Below are 17,943 nucleotides of genomic sequence, written 5' to 3'. Positions count from 1 at the left end.
ATAGTAGTCCATACTTTTTTATTCACACCAAATAACGTTTCTGCCTATTGTTTAGTGCTAGAGATAGGTCTATTATTATTATTATAACTTTCAACATGCCCAAAAAATTTTGGTTCGGATTCGCCCCGGAAAGCTGTTGCGATTTGATCTGTAATCACTTGAATTTTCGGGTAGTATCCCGTTGAAGATACTCCGACCGTCAGTTATATGGTCACCCAAAAGTAAATTCATAATAAAGTTTAATATTTTTCCTCGCTCTAAAAAATTTTATCTTTATAATAATATCATATTTTGTAGGGGAGGAAAAATGGGATATTTGGCATCTGTTCCGAGCGGCAGAAACTACGCTACGCCACTGACTACATGGCACCACGTTACCTAGCTCTTCCATTGCCTCTGCTGTAACTGCATGCCCTCTATCGACCTAAACCAATTGTCCTTTTCTTTCGTCCACATATCAGCAGTCACGCTCAACTCCTTCCTCTCATCCAATCGGAAATTTTCAACTTTTATTTAACTATTTCAAATATATGTTCTTTAGCCGTGTCAAGCGACTCACCGACGTTATGTTTGAGATCAGTCCCCTCAGTTCACACTGGACAAAATCTCAAAGGATTTAAATTTCAGTGACTCATATTTATCGAATATTTTTTAAGCTTAAATGCCAATTCATTTTATTTTTTACTTTTTACTTTAGTTTAGTTAATTTATTTACTTTAAATTAAACTAAACGAAACTAAATCATTTGTGAAATATTACTGCTCAAACTGCTCGCCCAGGCGAACTACATCGATAAACATCGTTTCGGGTTTCTCAATGTCATCTGTCTAGTGGTTATAAGACTTTTGAGCCATCGAATAATTGAGAGGGGATGAAAAACTTATAAGACCTAATGCCCGGAATGCAAGAATCTTCACAATATTCATGAATGACTGAACAAATTTATTCAAATAAGTATGTAAATTATTTATTATCATTATTAAAATTACAATTATTGGCATGTGTTAATGGGATATGATATATCGAATAAAGTGTATCATTCAAATTCATTAACTGAAAATGTAATCAATAATATACTTTACGAACATGGCATTAATATCTAACAATTAAGTATCAAATATAATAAAGTAAACAGAAAACATTAACGAATAAAATTTAATTGTTTCGGTCGAAATATTCTACTGCATTTCTGAATTTTATAATAGAAAAAATCAATTTAATCTCAAGTTTCTCTGACTGAATACAGTTTACAATTTCACTTCAAAGAACCAACCGTTATGAACTTTCAAAGCTCTGACACGTAACTTTTATTTTTGACTAGATATAAAAGCATAAAAGATATTCAGTCACTCTTAAGACGATTTCCATCTTCGATAGAAACTAAATCATCTTCGACAAAATGCCATTGTAGCGACTCACGTAAAATATCCTTAATATGTGATCTATATTCTTCCAATTCATTTGCAATACGCCCAATTTCTTCACACTGAGCACTCACTTCACCTCGGCTGGAGATGAGGATAAAAAGACTAATTATGCTTTCAACTAGCAAAGATATATTAGACAGGCCATTAATAAACGATAAATTGTTAAATTTGTGTATTTTGTTATCAATTGGTATTAAGTCAACGACACTCATCATAGATTTTATGCTGGAAACAGCTTGAACACCCTTGATGGCATTTTCGCCATTTATAGATGGTACATATTTACATTTCATGGACAAAATCTCTTTCATTATTGAATTGTTCTTTATTTCTTCCGAAATTTTCGGTATCAGATTAAATTCTAAAATTTCTATATTAAGTATATCTTCTCTTATCTTCAAGCGATCCATTTCTCTTATAATGGGAGGAATATTGTTTATAACAGAAGCATCTAAATCAACGTCGTTCATCACATTTTCGAGCTTATTTTCTTCTAAATAATAATGAAGGCTTTTCAATTCGTTTTCGTTTAGTTCATCCAATATTGTTTCAAATTCTTTCACTAGTCTGAAATATTCCTTTCTTCCATCTTCTAGTTCTTGTGTAAGTGTCTTTAATTCATCCAAGGTTCTTTCAACTGAATTACAGCGGTTCTTCGTCAGTTGTTTATTAAGAATAGTAGAACCTTTAACAGTTACACTTCCTGCTACTGTCAAGCATTTTCCTACACGTTTGAAAGTTTCAGCCGTCTTTGCATCGTTCAAAAGAAAGATTCCAGAAAGGGAAGCGATAGCTCCAATAATGGAACTGGCTTCTCCAACTATACTCGCAATTTCTGTTGCTTTTGAATAATTTTTTAATGAATTTTCTACTTCCTTTAAGAATTTTATAGTTTCTGTCGCTTCTTTGTCCCATTTTTGATAACTTTTGGAAATTTTCGTTTTAAAAAAATTGATACTTCGAGCTTTCCCGTATAGTCTGTGTATATGACGAGGTGATAGACCTTCTCGAACTGTAATAAATTTAAACATTAAAAATAAGTATATTTCTAATTATTACGGGCAAAATTTCTTAAATGAGGTAATAAATTATTCAAAAATTATTCGAGAAGATAGGCTGAAGACTCGAAATTATCTTCCGTTAAGTGTGGACGTTATGGCATCAACCTCGCACATGTTAGACTAAGCAAAAATAAAACTAAAATGCTTTCAGCCCTGCAGGCACAAAGAAAAACTTGTTCCGATCTGTCGTGGATTAGGCCAAGCCTAAAACGGGACGACCGAGTGGTGAGGGACACAATCAATACAATTTAAAACAAATCAGTATGAAAAGTTTTGTTTCACTGATCACTTCGAATTTTATCCATTCCCATAGAGCGGTAGGCTGATGCCTTAACCATTTAATTCAGTGTTTAATGTATTTTTATCGATATAGAGTTATTACCTTTTTCGTATATTTAGTAATATGTTACAGACATGGGCGTAGCCAGAGTTTTGTTGTGGGGGGCCTAGTAGAGCCCAACCTAACACAAAATTGAATTATTTGAAATTTTTCATAACATTGGGCACAGTGGACCTTTTTTTTTTTTTATTAGTATTCAAAATTTTTAGCTTTAAGTTTTTTGTTGTTTCCAAATCGGCTTAACACTTTTTCGGCTGTGATTTTCTAGGGGAGCACCAGGTTCACTGGGGAGGGCCGTGCCCACCCAGGCTCCCCCCTCGCTACGCCCATGGTTACAGATAAGAAGTGTCTCATCGCAGCGCAGCACTAAATTTCGCGGCACCCCTAAAAAGTTGTTGTAGCAACCCTAGGGTACCGCATTATCCAGGGAGAAACAAATGCCTAGAACTAGACATTGATTTTCTATCCCGGCCAGGTGACCGGCTGTTTAAATATTAATGAAAAAACTTATAATAAAAAATTATACACTATTCTATACCTATTCTAACTATAACTCATCGCTCGACTGTCCTCTATTGCCGGCCTCTCTGAACCCACGAGAAGTATGGATTAAACACCCTCTTAGTGGTTACAGAGTGAGCAAAGATTCAGGGGAACCATGAAACTAAAAAGTTGTGATTTAGATAAAAGATAATGAAAATTTCTAAAACTAAATTTAAAATTTGAAAAGTGTTTAAAACAATATAAAATGCAAGATTTACCTTTCTGTACCTCAGTAGTTTTTTCAGCCATCCCTGAAATAACAATTAAAAAAAATTAAAATTAATTTTATATTCACGAATTACGTGTTTATAAAATTTCTATAGATTAAAAAAACAACATCTTCAAATAAATTTTTGCGATAAAACTAAATTTTTTGTCTATCAAATTTAGACCTGCTTCAATCAAAGATAGATTATTATATTAATATTGTAAGTATCTTTTAATAAGTGAAATTAAACGATTGAAAACGGAGGAAAGTAGTAATCTAATGGATCAAAACACTTGTCTACAAGCAATTTATATCGTCATTTTCATTATTTTCGAGTTTCGCTTCATAATTAATTATTGCATTTGCGTGCAGATTGCTCGCGGTTTATGTCTTAAATAACATTGAAACGATACGAGTAATAATGTTTATCTACCTAAAAATAAAAGTAATAAAGACCATTAAAGGTAATTGAAAAAGATCTCTCGCAATTATTACTATGTTAAAATTTATGCATTACTTTTTCCCCCTTTTCAAAGCAATTCAAGTAGAAAATTAGGTTTTATGATTAAAATTATAAAATAATTTTGTATCCATTTATATAATAATGCGTCATCTTATATTACATATGTTATACGTCTACAATCAACATACGTAAAGCTTATAAATATATCAAATTAATTAATATAAAATACACAATGTATTTGAATATATTGAAGTTATATTCATAACGAATATTTTGGTTAAAATTTACACTATTCTTTTCTTATTATACAGAATAAATCTTACCTTAGTATCGGAGAAACGTAATTAATATCGAGAACGAGTTAAATAAATAAATTGCTAACAAAATGAAACTATTTTAATCAGATTTTATCTAATCACGTACAGAGTACGAAGTTTTTGTCAACTAAAACACATGATTTTCTCATTTCATCTTTCAGGCATTAAAAGAACTATTTTCCTATCTCTTCTTACCGAACAATGGGCATTATTGGGTAGTAAAGAGCGGGAGAAAAGAAATTCGAAAGTGTTGAGAATATCACATGTCACTGACTCGTTCAGTCAGATCATTCTTTACTGTCTCCACCGAATTGGGAAAGTAATTTAAATTGATTTATTAGAATTCTTATAAAAGTAAATTAGCTTAATTACATTTAAAAGAAATGTGGATATTCTGAAAATATTTTATTAACATTAATTTTATATATTTTAATTTATTTCGTCGAGACAAACATAAAACTGATAAAATTATTTTTTTTTTTTAATCAAAGATTGCATTTCGAAAATAAACAGTCGCAGGATATGACTAAGAGCGATAACATCCATCGACCAGAAAAAAATTCAGGTACTTTCGATTTTGGCAGACATTTACAAGTGTGAAAAAGAGAAAACAGCAGTTTAACAAGGAATTTTCCGAATTACCGAGTTAAGCTGCGTTCAGAAAGGCAGGTGTACAGTACATTACCTAAGTGACGTAACGTAACGTTTTTTTTTTTGCCGTGAAGCTATTTCAAGGTCAACGGCGTGGTCAGGTTGGAATCGATTCCAAATCGATTTGGATACAAGGAACCTTACGTTCGGACAATTAAAATTGTTCCACCAATTCGCGCGTGCAGAGAAAGGACTGGAGGAGAAGAAACAGTCCAATCGTTGAGAGTTGGTCGAACAATTCATAAAAGTAGTAGTGGTTTGACACATACTGATCACAAAATTAATTTCAGATGTTGAATAAATTAAAATTACAAATGATTTTTAGAATTAAATTAAAATTGCAAATAAAAATTTGTCAAATGAAATTATTTCAGATCACAAAATGAATTTTTCGATCACAAATTTTAATTAAATTAATTATATTTTAACAATAAGGCTGTATTAATTATTAAATGTTTTAATATCCAATAAAATTAAAACACTACAATTTGAAATAATATTATAGCAATAAGACAAAGTAAAATAGGGAAATAGTTTAATATAATAATTATTTAAATTATATTTGTTACTTATTTATTAAATACCTTTATACAATGATTTTGAAAATATCTTTTGTTTAATTAAGAATTGTTCGTAAGATAGAATATCGCAAAAAGAACAATGCTTTTTAAAATATTTGCGGCAATAACAATTTTTTAATATTATCCAATCTTAAACACCCCAAGAAGTTTCATGTCAAAATAATTGTTGTTCCAATTTTTAAGAAGATTTTTTTTCTATCTGTCCACCTTTAAAATAAAAATAATTCATTATATGTTGTGAAATAATAAGTTTTGTAAATTAATATGCTTGATCCGGCCAGTTATATCCGATGTTTTTTGTATATAAAATTTAATTGATGAATTTTTTTGCTAGTATAATTGACTCGCCATTGATCTTTCGTCGATAATTGATACTTTTTAACAGAATCTATATAAATGTCTATTACAGCTTCTATAAGACTGTGTAATGTTTTTATGGTCAACTGTCGATAACTCGAAATGCTTCAAAATCTATTAGAATCGCATTCTTTAATTTTATATAAATAAAAATTAGGATTAGTATTATTTTGTATTCAATAAGAAAATAACGAAAAGATTTCATACATAAATATTTTTTACTGACCATATAGAATGTTTATTGATATACCAAATGTCTAGTCTTCCTGTTCTTGATATTATATCACAATTATATTCAATTATTTCATCCATTTTATCAAATTGTTATTGTGAAATCTATTAAAATATAATTCTTAAAATTTATATTGTAATTGAATTGAAATGAAACTTATGTTTTTAAAAATAAAAGAAATTTAGTTACTAAAATGAAATGAAAGTAAATCTAAGCTCACTGAACAGTGTGTTAAACAGAGATTTTCGTGGTGAAGCATAAAATGCCTCGAAATTAATAATCATCTCTATATTAGAAAATTAAGTTGCACTAATTTGCAATAATAATTTTTAAAACACGGCAATTTAAAATAATATAACATTAAAGTTTTGTTGATTGTAACAAAAATTACAGCTCTAATTATACTTAAATTCAAAGAATATCGACAGGTTTTTACTACAGTACTTATAGAATGAACCTGATAAAATTTATGAAAGAAAATTTCAAAAATTGTTCGTGGAATAACATGGTTCATCAGAGTTTTATATTTTATAAACTCATCAATATAGTTTAAAATTTGATAATAAAACTATTACTGGACAAATTATTTCTAATCTTACTTTATAAAATATGAGAAATTAGACCAGGAATATGTCGTGTTTTAATTTTATTGGATATTAAAACATTTAATAATTAATGCAGCCTTATTGTTAAAATAAAATTAATTTAATTAAGATTTGTGATCTGAAATAATTCCATTTGACAAATTTTTATTTGCAATCTTAATTTAATTCTAAAAATTATTTGTAATTTTAATTTATTTAACATCTGAAATTAATTTTGTGATCAGTATGTGTCAAACCACTACTACTTATATATATAGCGAAATCATATACAGTATATATATTGTAGGTGGATTTCGATTAATATCGGCCCACCCATCGGATTTCGAAAAGAACAGACGGGATCGAAGTGATGACAAAAAGAGAAAGAAGTTCGCGAGGCGTAAACACATGGCACGTGTCCAGTACTTTCATCCGTTTGGTCTGTGTTGGGCTTTTAGAAAAACGGATGGAAAATGGCTCAGCACTCGCTAAAAACTCAAAAACTCGCTAAATGCGTGCTGTGCTTGCTAATAATACGCTATTTTGGATATCTATAATACCGAAAAGCTGCAATCTCGCTTGTCAGAAAGCTTACTCTACCGGGTATAAGTGATAACTTTCAACAAAAGTCAATCGTTGACTTCCCTTCGAATGACATGATCTAGAATGTATAAATTTGTTAAATTATTTCTAATTTTAACTCCAACATGTTATATGTAACCTAATTTCGATTGATAATTACATAACCGATATAATATCGCATAAAATGAAACAAAATTTCAATATCAGAATCATTGAATATTTTCTAAATAGACATTTTAATTTCAATTTGGAAATTCCCAAATGAGTTTATCATCAAATAGTTTATATCCATCTGAGAAGTGAGATACGCTTATCAGATAGATGAAAACTCTCTTTTGTGGGTATAAAGTTTATTCAACATAACGTAATTACTGTGCAATCAATGAGATAACGACCTGCTCTTACAATACACTTATTTCTTTCACTTTAACATTTTCCGAAATAGAATCTATATCCAACTGTAAAATTCATGCACACGTAACATAATAAAATTCTCATGCTCCTTTTTGTTTAATTTTGAATTAACGCAAGCCTATTTGGTTCGACTTTAACAGCGAACATTTTCTCATATTACTGAATACTGGTCGTGGGTTTGCGCCCTACCAACAGACTGGCTTTGCTGAGTTTTCCAGTATTTATTGGCGTGACTGACACCTAAATAGGGTGAGTTTCTCGTAAACTTCTCTCACAGATAGTCTATCAAGAGGTTTCAAGAAATGTAGGCGCCCCTCCGAATTGTTTTTGTGTTGTATACATGGGCGTAGCCAGAGTTTTGTTATGGGGGGCCTAGTGGAGGCCAACCTGACACAAAATTGAATTATTTCAAATTATTGTTCATTATTGGGCCTCGAGCAAGCCGTTCACCTTTTTTTAGTATTCAAAACTTTTATTTTAGCTTTAGGTTTTTACAAATCGACTCAACACTTTTTCGGCTGTGATTTCCTGGGGAGGGCACCAGGTTCCCTGGGAGGGGCCGTGCCCACCCAGGCTCCCCCCTCGCTACGCCCATGGTTGTATACCTCATTCTATGAATCCAAGCAATGACAATTATGGATCATCTCTTGCTGAGTACCTCACATATTAACAGTACCTACGATTGCATTAAAAGTTCAAATCTGTTGTTTTTGCGACGTAAAAATTCAAAAGTAGATGACCTCAATCTCCTTTCCTGATTTTTTGTGTTTTATACATTATAAGGGGCATTTTTTACGTATTGAAGGAAATCTTTATTTTTGTAGGATTGCCAAATAGCCTATAATAAAAGCACACTGTCGTCAGTTTTATTCTAGAAACGAAAAGTGACTAAAAGACGAATATTTTTTACAGGCGTAAATTAAAATTTATTTATTAATTGCATATAACTGAAGTAATGAGAATAAAACCTTAAATTTGATTGTCTTTTAACTTAATTGTGAAGAATTATAATTTCACATTAAATAAATTACATTAGAAAAGTGTTTTGTAAATTGTTCATTTTTAAAATAAATGCATGTTTTAAATTAATTAATTAATTATTTACAAAATGAAATGTCTGAAATAATAAAGTAGGCTTTAATTTCTTCAAAATTAAAATCTACTCATAACTTCATTATTCAGTTTGTCTTTGATTCTGAATTATATAGCAATTTTAATTGCAAAAAATTCATCAATTCTGTAGGGTCCCAGACGAGGTTCGAACTCGAGTAAACCGTGAAATTCTTGCGAGACACAAAATGTAAACAACGAGACACGGAACGGTTCGAGTATGTGTCAAACTATCTGTTAAGGTCTTATCGGAAGACAAACTCTAACACGAGCGCTCATAAACAGGTAGATCTTTGACACGCGTGTCTATAAAATGTTGGCCGAGATAAACCTTTTCGAACAAAAAATAGAGGGATTTTTGATAGGTGAAAGGTGAAAATGATCGGTAAATTCTTAGACATCAAAAAATGGTAAATAACGGCCTGAATTATGAGTGCAGGTGTTATTATTTTATAAACAGTCACCGAGCAGAGTCGACAAAGAGGTATCGGATGGACACCTCGAATCGGACCTTTCCCGCGACCCGAAAAAGTTTCGTCTTGCACTTGGAGACAAAGGAGAGACCAATCGGGAAGCGAGGAATGGGACGAGGGACCAATCCGAAATGCGAATAGTGCGGGAAAAACTATAAAAATCGAAACTTCAAGGTCGAAGGAGAGTCTCCTCCAGATTAAGTCTACAGTGGTGATTTAGATTGTGTTGTGCATCCGCCGATCACCGAGGACCCCGCGACCTAACAACGAACTTCTGCTTCGTCCAGATATCCTTCTCGTCCGCCCGAACTGCGACCGAGATCACGAACTTTCGCCGTTCCCAGGAGCACCGAGATTTTGGAATTGTCCATTATCGATGTAAGCATGAATTCGAACAAATAAACGGGTTTTATCTTGTAAGATACTTGTACATCATTTGCCTCCTTCGCCACCGCCCACATACGCGGTTTCCCTTAGGCTCATTCTGACGTGAGATAGACTTTTTCCCCCTCAACGTCGGCAGAACTTACAATTCTGGTTAAGGTTATATCGGCTGGCCCAAAAATCAGTTAACCGTGATATATCCTATTTAAAAGTTATGTTGAAACTTAATTTATTGAAAACAACTGAATGAGAAATTTAAAAAATATGGTAATTCATGTACACTTCTGTTAACTGACTTTTGAGCACGTTGCTTACTGACGGTTTGGTGATCGTTGTGGTTGATGAGTATGCTGTTTATAATTCAGTAAAAGGCTTACAGATGTACGATCCTCAAATGATTTCACACTAATTAATTAATCCCGTTTCTTTCCAACAGGTTGCCGGCATTTTGAGCCTGGCTTAACCTGTCATTGGCTGAAAACAGAGGCGCTCTGATGAAGTCACAACTCTAGCACCGCGTGAGTTTTCTAATGATTCACAGCCCATCGTGTTCCAAAACACTGCGAGACACTAGCACTTTCCATTTTCAATGCAACGTTAATTTTCATGAAAGCAATCCCACTTTAAAATCTTCCTAAAAATATCTTTCATATCCGATTTATATTCTTTCAATTGTTTAGCAATGCGCCCAATTTCTTCACATTGAGCACTGACTTTATCTTGTTTGGCGATGAGATGAGTCATAGTCAAGGTCCTTTCAAGTAGAGAAAAAACATTAGACATGCCATCGGGAAACGATGAATACTTTAAATCGTGAAGTTGCCAAATAAGTCAACGCCATTCACAATGAATTTGAACTTAAGATGAGTTTGCAGTGTGTTGAAGGCATTTTGACCATTCTTACGTTCATTCGTCTTGTACAGTATGTGTTCCATTACAGGATCCTTTTTAATTTCTACCGAAATTTTAGGAATTAGATTGATAAAAATTTATTCGAATTTAATTACATTTTTATTTATCTTTAAGCGATCCATTTCTCGAATGTTGGGAGGAATATTGTCCACAACGGAGGGATCTAAATCGATGTCGTTCATCACATTACCGAGCTCATTTTTTTCTAAGTAAATACGGAGGACCTTCAGCTCATTTTCGTTTAGCCAATCCAATATAGATTCAAACTCTTTCACCAATTTGAAATATTTATTTCTTTCGTCTTCTAGCTCTTGCGTGTCATTAATGTATTCAGTGTTTTCGGCTTTCTTGTAGTCCTTTTCTCTAAACACGCTATTAACAGTAGAAGAGCCTGTAAAAGCTATATCTCCTCCGTTTACCAGTGTCCTACATATTTCAAAGTGTCAGCTACAGCTTTGTAGTTAGATCAAGTCGTGGCAAAGATCGAACAGACGTATCCAGCCATAATACTCATTACTCCTATTATCGTAGCAGTATTCGTTGCTTTTGAATATTTTAATGAATATTCTATCTGCTTTATTATATCTATAGTTTCGGCCGATTGTTTATCTCATTCGTGATAACTTTCGAGAATTTTCGTTTTAAAAACATTGATGCTTTGGACCTTCTCGAACAATCTTCGGAAGCGACGAGCTGATGATCCTGAAAAAGAAAAATAAATTCAATATTTGCAATTAGATCTAAAATATTTAATTAATTATAGTGAAACCTCTGAACAACGTCCACTGACCGTTGTTCGAAGGTTAATTTGTATGTTATCGAGTCGGCGAAGCAAACTGAGGAGGGACAATTGTCCCACATGATTTCTCTCTGTGTTAGTATCAACAATAATAAGCATTAATACTTCAAAAGTATGATTAAATCGCTGTAACATCTAAAACTCAAATTGCACTTACTATCATAAATCATAGAAAATCATAGGTTTTCTTGGAGCATGTTGATTTATGATTAAATCAACACTCAATTTGGATATATTAACAACAACAATAATAATTAGAATAATATAATTAGAAAGATTACCGTTTCGACATTATTTCTGAACAAAGAATTAACAAGACAATCATAAAAAACACAACGAAGACAATCATTACTTCGCTTTAAAGTAGGCTGTAAAAAATTTATATAAATTAAAGCAAAATTTTTCTTTTAGCTTAAAACATAACAAAATTTATTAAAGATGAAATACTTAATTAATTTCAAAATGAAAAATGATTTAAATACTATCGTGTTTCCCCGAAAATAAGGCAGTGTCTTATATTACTGAACCGTAGCACTATGCAAATGTCGTGTGGCGTGATTCTCGGCCGACCAATTAGCCATCACCAGCAGTAACGTTATGCAAATCTGTGATACCCAAGCCATAGTTTTATGCAAATCATGCCGTCTGGCGTGATTGTCTGCTGACCAATCAGTGGCTGTACTTTCAAAAAGCCAACAGCCACTTTCAACCATCTGTCGATGACCGTTACGAGTAAAAAAAACTTTGCTAGGTCTTACTTTCGGGGGGAGGCCTTATATTTAGCAATTCAGCAAAACCTATGCTATGTCTTATTTTCAGAGGATGTCTTATTTTCGGGAAAACACGGTATATTAAAATAAACGCTTTTATTTGTCATTTTTTCGAAATTGAAAACTACAGTGTTGCGATGTCACAACAGTACAATTATATACATCTTTACAATGCATTTACACGCGCCGTGATTAAATTCAACATTTAGTTCTCTTTGGGATTTACGGTAGAGAGGGTAAAGGTAAAGCATTTCTAAAATATTATTAAAATGGTTATGTTTGTCCTGAAAGTTTCAGTCTTTTATATTAATTAAAAATACATGCGAAGTGATTTAAAACTAGTCACACAAACACTTGTGATAAATGAATTTACGCATTAACCCGTTTCGCTACGGATGGGAGAAATGTTCTTTTATGTAAATTTAATTAAATGGCACCTAACAGATTATAATTAGTGATTTATATGTATGTAATTGCACAATAAACTTGTATCAGTGCTTGTGTATTCTGACATTTGTATCACTTTCTATATCTTATTATAACAGACATTTCTCGAGAAATGTTATCATATTTATGATAAAGTTATCTATTAATAATATTTTATCGATAAATTATATAATTGTTTGTGTTTTGTTCGAAATTTATGTAAAGCGGAAAATAATTATCTTTTATTTAAATTAAACAATATACATATTTCAGGGTTAAAAAGTATATACAATCCTCTACACATGTATAAAAATTTACTTTTTTCTACCTTTTAATGATAAAATATCGTTATGTAAAGATTATGGTTCAAGACGGCCGTATAGACAAGGAGGTAAAGGCCTCAGCCTAGAGCTCTGGGGATTCGGATTCGATTCCGGGCTAATCAAAAAAGTCTTCGTGGCCTTCCTTTCCCGAGTATATTAGAAACCATTTCATTATCTAACCGCTCCTATTGTCAGCCTTTTATTATGATCCTTAATTAACTTAATGTAACGTGGGCCTGGAAAACTCACGATAGGTATAAAAAACGTTCTCGAAGTAATCGTACGCTGTTAAAGATTATTAATTAATTATGACCAAGTTTTGTATTAAGTGACTTTTCTGACATAATGCGGTTGGTATAAAGATTACCGCACATCACTACCAGGTAATGGCGAGTTCACTGAGTGTTATCGCTTAATTAATTAATGTACTTCGTTCAAAAAAATTTTATCTACAGGATTTTCCGGCCCGTATGGGTCGGAAAATCTTTTAAAATTTTCGGGGTGGTCCATTCCGAATTTGTCTGGTTCGTCTTTTACCATTCAGCCATTCCATCATGGGCTTGGCCTACGATTGGTCCGATAAAACCGTACTGACATACAGGCGGAGAAATTCAAAAAAGAAAGAGAAAACGCGAACTTGGGCCACACGGGTGAATAGGCTGGTGTTTTAACTTCCTATTTTGAAAAATTTAGTATTTTTTAAAGTTCTTAAAATTTTATTTTATATGCACGTTGTATTCAATAAATGGGTACAATTGATAATTATGGGACGATGATATTCATCCAGAATGACAGATTAGTGTCTTTTCTGCTTAACTATCCCCTCTACGATTAAGAAATTAATTATAATGTACAAGGCTAGGCCTACAGATATGGTACAGTATATGACATGTCGTGTCATCTCTGCCCTTCTACTCTACCAATTGTCCGTCTGAAGACGTAAGATTTAGTTAATTAAATAGGTAAAAACAACTTACCTCTGAGAGTTGACTTCTAACTGGGAAGAGCCGAACAGAAACATGGAGAACATTTACACCTTTGTATCAATTTATTAACTGAAAAGCAAATATTTTGATTTGTCAGTTAAAATGGTAAAGTGCGTGTTAAGCGGGATGAAATACAGTAGAACAACGATTATCCGACTCCCGATCAACCGTTGCATCGGTTAACCGACTGTTCTAATCGGCAAATTCAAATGTCCGCTAGTGATGTGGCGCTACAATATTTGGCTATGTCTTGGCTACTTTAAGAGTACTTTTACGTGTATTTAAACGCGGCTTAATTTTCTAATTTTTAACGATACAATAGCGACGATTATTATTTAAAAAAATTTTTGTTAGGCTTAACATCGATGAAAATTCAACGCGAAGTAGGTTAATAGCGATATACTAATATACTAATTACATGAGATATAGGCTACTAATATACTATACTAATAATGTATTTTTTCATATTTGTCGGTTATCCGTTTTTTTCAGTTATCCGCTCAACCTCAGTCCCCAATTGAGTCGGATAATCGATGCTCTACTGTATATCGATATGAAAATCTTTACGGCGTGAGTGAAAAGATTAATAATGAAAGCACCGTCGGTTGTGAACACGTATTCGGAATAACAGCCACGTGACGAGTTACTTTACGTCACACCATTCCGTTCAATCAGGTGTAGGTGCGTGCATAATCGGCGCCTGCAAATAAATTTTGTGATTATTTAGTCAGATTATAACCTTTAATTTTTTGTAGAAAACAGGGCTGTGGAGTCAGAGTCGGAGTCGGAGTCGTGGAGTTTTGGTGTTTTAGTCGGAGTCGGAGTCGTCAAAGAATCCGCCGACTCCGACTCCTTTTTACTTACCAACTTATTATGTATATAAAATGGAAAAGTATTGGAATCGTGTCAAATTTGACTCTCCAAGTTTTTTTTTGCAAATCTACACGTTTGGAGATCTCCCGAACCCTTAAAAAAAGTCAGTAAAGGGGAAAAATTCGCGCGTGTGCGTGTGTTGGCGTCTAATTTGTTTAATTTTTTTTATTTTTTGTTCTGAGATATTAAACAATATCTCAGAATGGGTAAAGTTTAAGAAACGAAATGTGGCACAGTAGCTTGCGTATAAAGGGGCATTAATGCTATTAAAGTTTAGTTCTTAAAAGTCGACAGGGTGAAGATATAAAAGGGGTCACGTATGATATCGCTTAATGAATATTTTACTTGTTATTAGCGTTCAAAATTAAAAAAAATAAAATAAAACTCGTCTCTATCCTCAAAGAAAGCTTTTTAGCCATTTTATAATAGTACAGTAAAACCCGTTAAGATGTTCTCGCCTAAGATGTTAGAATGTATATGGGGACACGATTTAGTTCAACCAATTTAATGCGTAATAACTAACTCCTGTGTTAAACCATCTGACTCCGATTCTGACTACTCTGACCGCAGAAATTATTAAGCTTCAAACATAGTGAACAAAATCGTGCCACTCTCACACAGTCTAACATCCACACATATAGAAAATACCTCGAATCTTTTGTGTATCTCGAAATTTCCAGGTGTCTCGAGCCCAAAAATATAAAAATTTGGGAGGAGTCATTTTTTGACCGAGCGCTGTACTTTCCCTCTGTTATATATAATAGCCGGAAAAGTAAAAATTATCGAATACATATTTATATAGGCCTATTACTTAGAGAAGTCTTTTAGCTTTGGAATAAAACTATATTCCAAAACTAAGAGACGTTCTATCTTTATTAGAACTCTATTTATTGAATCTTTTATTCTGAGGTCACGTGATGACATCAGAATTTCCGGGTCTCTTTCGGTAACAAGTCCGCCCCTGGTCGGAGTCGGCAGATTTTTACGCGACTCCACAGCCCTGGTAGAAAAATTTTTTAACAGAAAATAAGCAGTATAAGTACTGTATATCTGTTTATAGATGATATTCAATAATAAAGTACTCGGTAAAAGTATCGGAGTTGACAAACATACCGGTCACTCAGATATTAATACGACAACTTTTGGCCCATATCATTATTATTAATATTAGGTGAATTATTGCAGGATGCATAGAAAGAGCTATGGAATATGTGGCATTCTCTAATGATATTGTTTTTATTAATGGGATAGAGTAATTATAACTGAGCCAGGAAAGATTAATAACAGATTAGAGAAAGAGAGATTAAAGGTCAGTAGAGTCGACATTTAGTTCTTGGAATTTAGATATGGACTATTAGGAGAAAGATAGGTTTATCTCAGTTCTATATATGTATTATAATTAAGAAATTATTCGAAAAAATAACGTTTGTTTTTATTTAGATAAAAAATTAAAAAAACTAATTGAAAATATCCAGCAACGAGTTGCGTAACTTTCCTAGCTGTTATAAAATTTAATTAATTATGGTAGAATGGTAAAAAGCTGAATTTTGAGGGTATATTTAAGTTTTATTTTAAAAAATACTGTAAATGCTTATTACGAATAAAATCTTCATTAAGTCCGGTCCCACTGGAGATATGATACGTGACCTCCTGTATCTCTCCACCTCCTCGGATTTTAACCACCAAAACTTAATAGCATCAACAGTCTCTTATACACAAACTATTTTGTTTGTTTTATTGTTACTTCATCCTGAGATATTAAACGGAAAGTACGCCAAAACACGCACAGGTAGGGTCGTATATGGAAGATAACAGTACTTAATAGAATCTTCAAAGTAAACGGAAAGCATAACGCCACTCGATCGCCATCTATTGCCTATCTGATTCATTAATCTGTATATATATTACAAGGAAAATTTTCAATTGATTTGCTTTTAATTATAAGCGAGTTAACATTGATTGAACTATAGACTTTTCTAGTTGGGCTGCAATTTAAATAAATTGTAGACATATGAATTTCCACTGTCTTTCGTCTGTCTCCGTGTCTACCCTTTCTTAATCTCGAAAAGCTGGTTAAGTAGATGAAATTGGAAAGAATGGATGAAAAGAGTGAAGGGCAAGAGGCCCCGATCTATGTACGAAGTTCCGATGAAAACCGAAAGTCACGTTATTACAATTGAAAAATATCCCCCTGTAAGGAGTTCGATTGATGACCGGCATTACTATTGCTAACAGAAAAGGTATTATGTACAACGAATGACACTACTAATTTGAGGTAAAGAGCATATATTTTAAATTAAACAAATTAAAAAAATAGTGATTAAAATTGCAACCCGGCAGTGTGACTAATTCACAATAAATAATAGCTCGTTCTATTTTAAAATGCAGCTGAGTCACCATTAAAATGTATCGACTTTTATAACATACGTAAAATATTCTCACAGAAGCATCTGTGTATATTACACTGATTTCTAGCTTTACGTAAGGGGCTCAAGGGCTTTAGGTAAACCAGTTAATAACCAGCCTTGGATTCGAAATCCAGCAGTAGCTACGATTCTAAACTTAGGTACGGTGTAATACCTATTGTGTGATATAACGGAGCGAGTGTATTATGGATAATGATGCTAAAATTATGGCATCTACAGAGCCCTCACATAGTCATATGATACTAGAAACTATACCATGCCTTTGTAAACGCCGTAATTTTAGCACCATTATCTACAATACACTTGCTCAGTTATATCATACAATAGGTATTACACCGTACAGTACCTAAGTTTAGAATCGTAGATACTGCTGGATTTCGAATCCAAGGCTGATTATCAGCTCGCTTATCTAAAGCGTTTATAGCCTGAAACTCTAAAAAATATGTCGATTTTCTAAGCTTAAAACCATTACTTTCTAATTTACGTTCTCTTAACTCATAAACTGATTTTAGTTTTAATCTACACAACTCTCACTTGATCTCTCCTATAATTTTTCACATTACTTACTACTGAAATGAATTATTTTTAAACTTTTGCTACTGTAAACATTCGATGTGATTTAAAGCTTAATAACTCCCGTGATTTTTGTCGAAAATTTCAGTCATTTTGCAGGTAGATTTGATTATTAGGGGGATTGGTTT

The 17,943-nt window shown here is 32.6% G+C and overlaps 1 protein-coding gene and 1 long non-coding RNA gene across 2 annotated transcripts; both read right to left on the bottom strand.

The window, feature by feature from the left end:
• Window positions 1-533: 533 nt before the first annotated feature.
• On the bottom strand, window positions 534-4,573 carry LOC111618140. Its single transcript, XM_023359593.1, has 3 exons — window positions 4,366-4,573; window positions 3,590-3,622; window positions 534-2,439 (listed from the first exon to the last, which is right to left on the bottom strand). Exons 2-3 carry the CDS (start codon window positions 3,618-3,620, stop codon window positions 1,343-1,345), a joined length of 1,128 nt encoding a protein of 375 aa, XP_023215361.1. The 5' UTR covers window positions 3,621-3,622; window positions 4,366-4,573; the 3' UTR covers window positions 534-1,342.
• Window positions 4,574-11,249: 6,676 nt separating this feature from the next.
• LOC111618124 lies at window positions 11,250-14,058 on the bottom strand. Its single transcript, XR_002755522.1, has 2 exons — window positions 13,935-14,058; window positions 11,250-11,341 (listed from the first exon to the last, which is right to left on the bottom strand). It is a non-coding gene; the product is annotated as an uncharacterized LOC111618124 (long non-coding RNA).
• Between the last annotated feature and the right edge of the window lie 3,885 nt (window positions 14,059-17,943).

The sequence above is a fragment of the Centruroides sculpturatus genome, unplaced genomic scaffold, assembly GCF_000671375.1.
Source record: "Centruroides sculpturatus isolate CEXI.00-Female unplaced genomic scaffold, Cexi_2.0 scaffold62, whole genome shotgun sequence".
Taxonomy (NCBI): domain Eukaryota; kingdom Metazoa; phylum Arthropoda; class Arachnida; order Scorpiones; family Buthidae; genus Centruroides; species Centruroides sculpturatus.
This window is presented reverse-complemented; position numbering and strand designations above follow the sequence as displayed.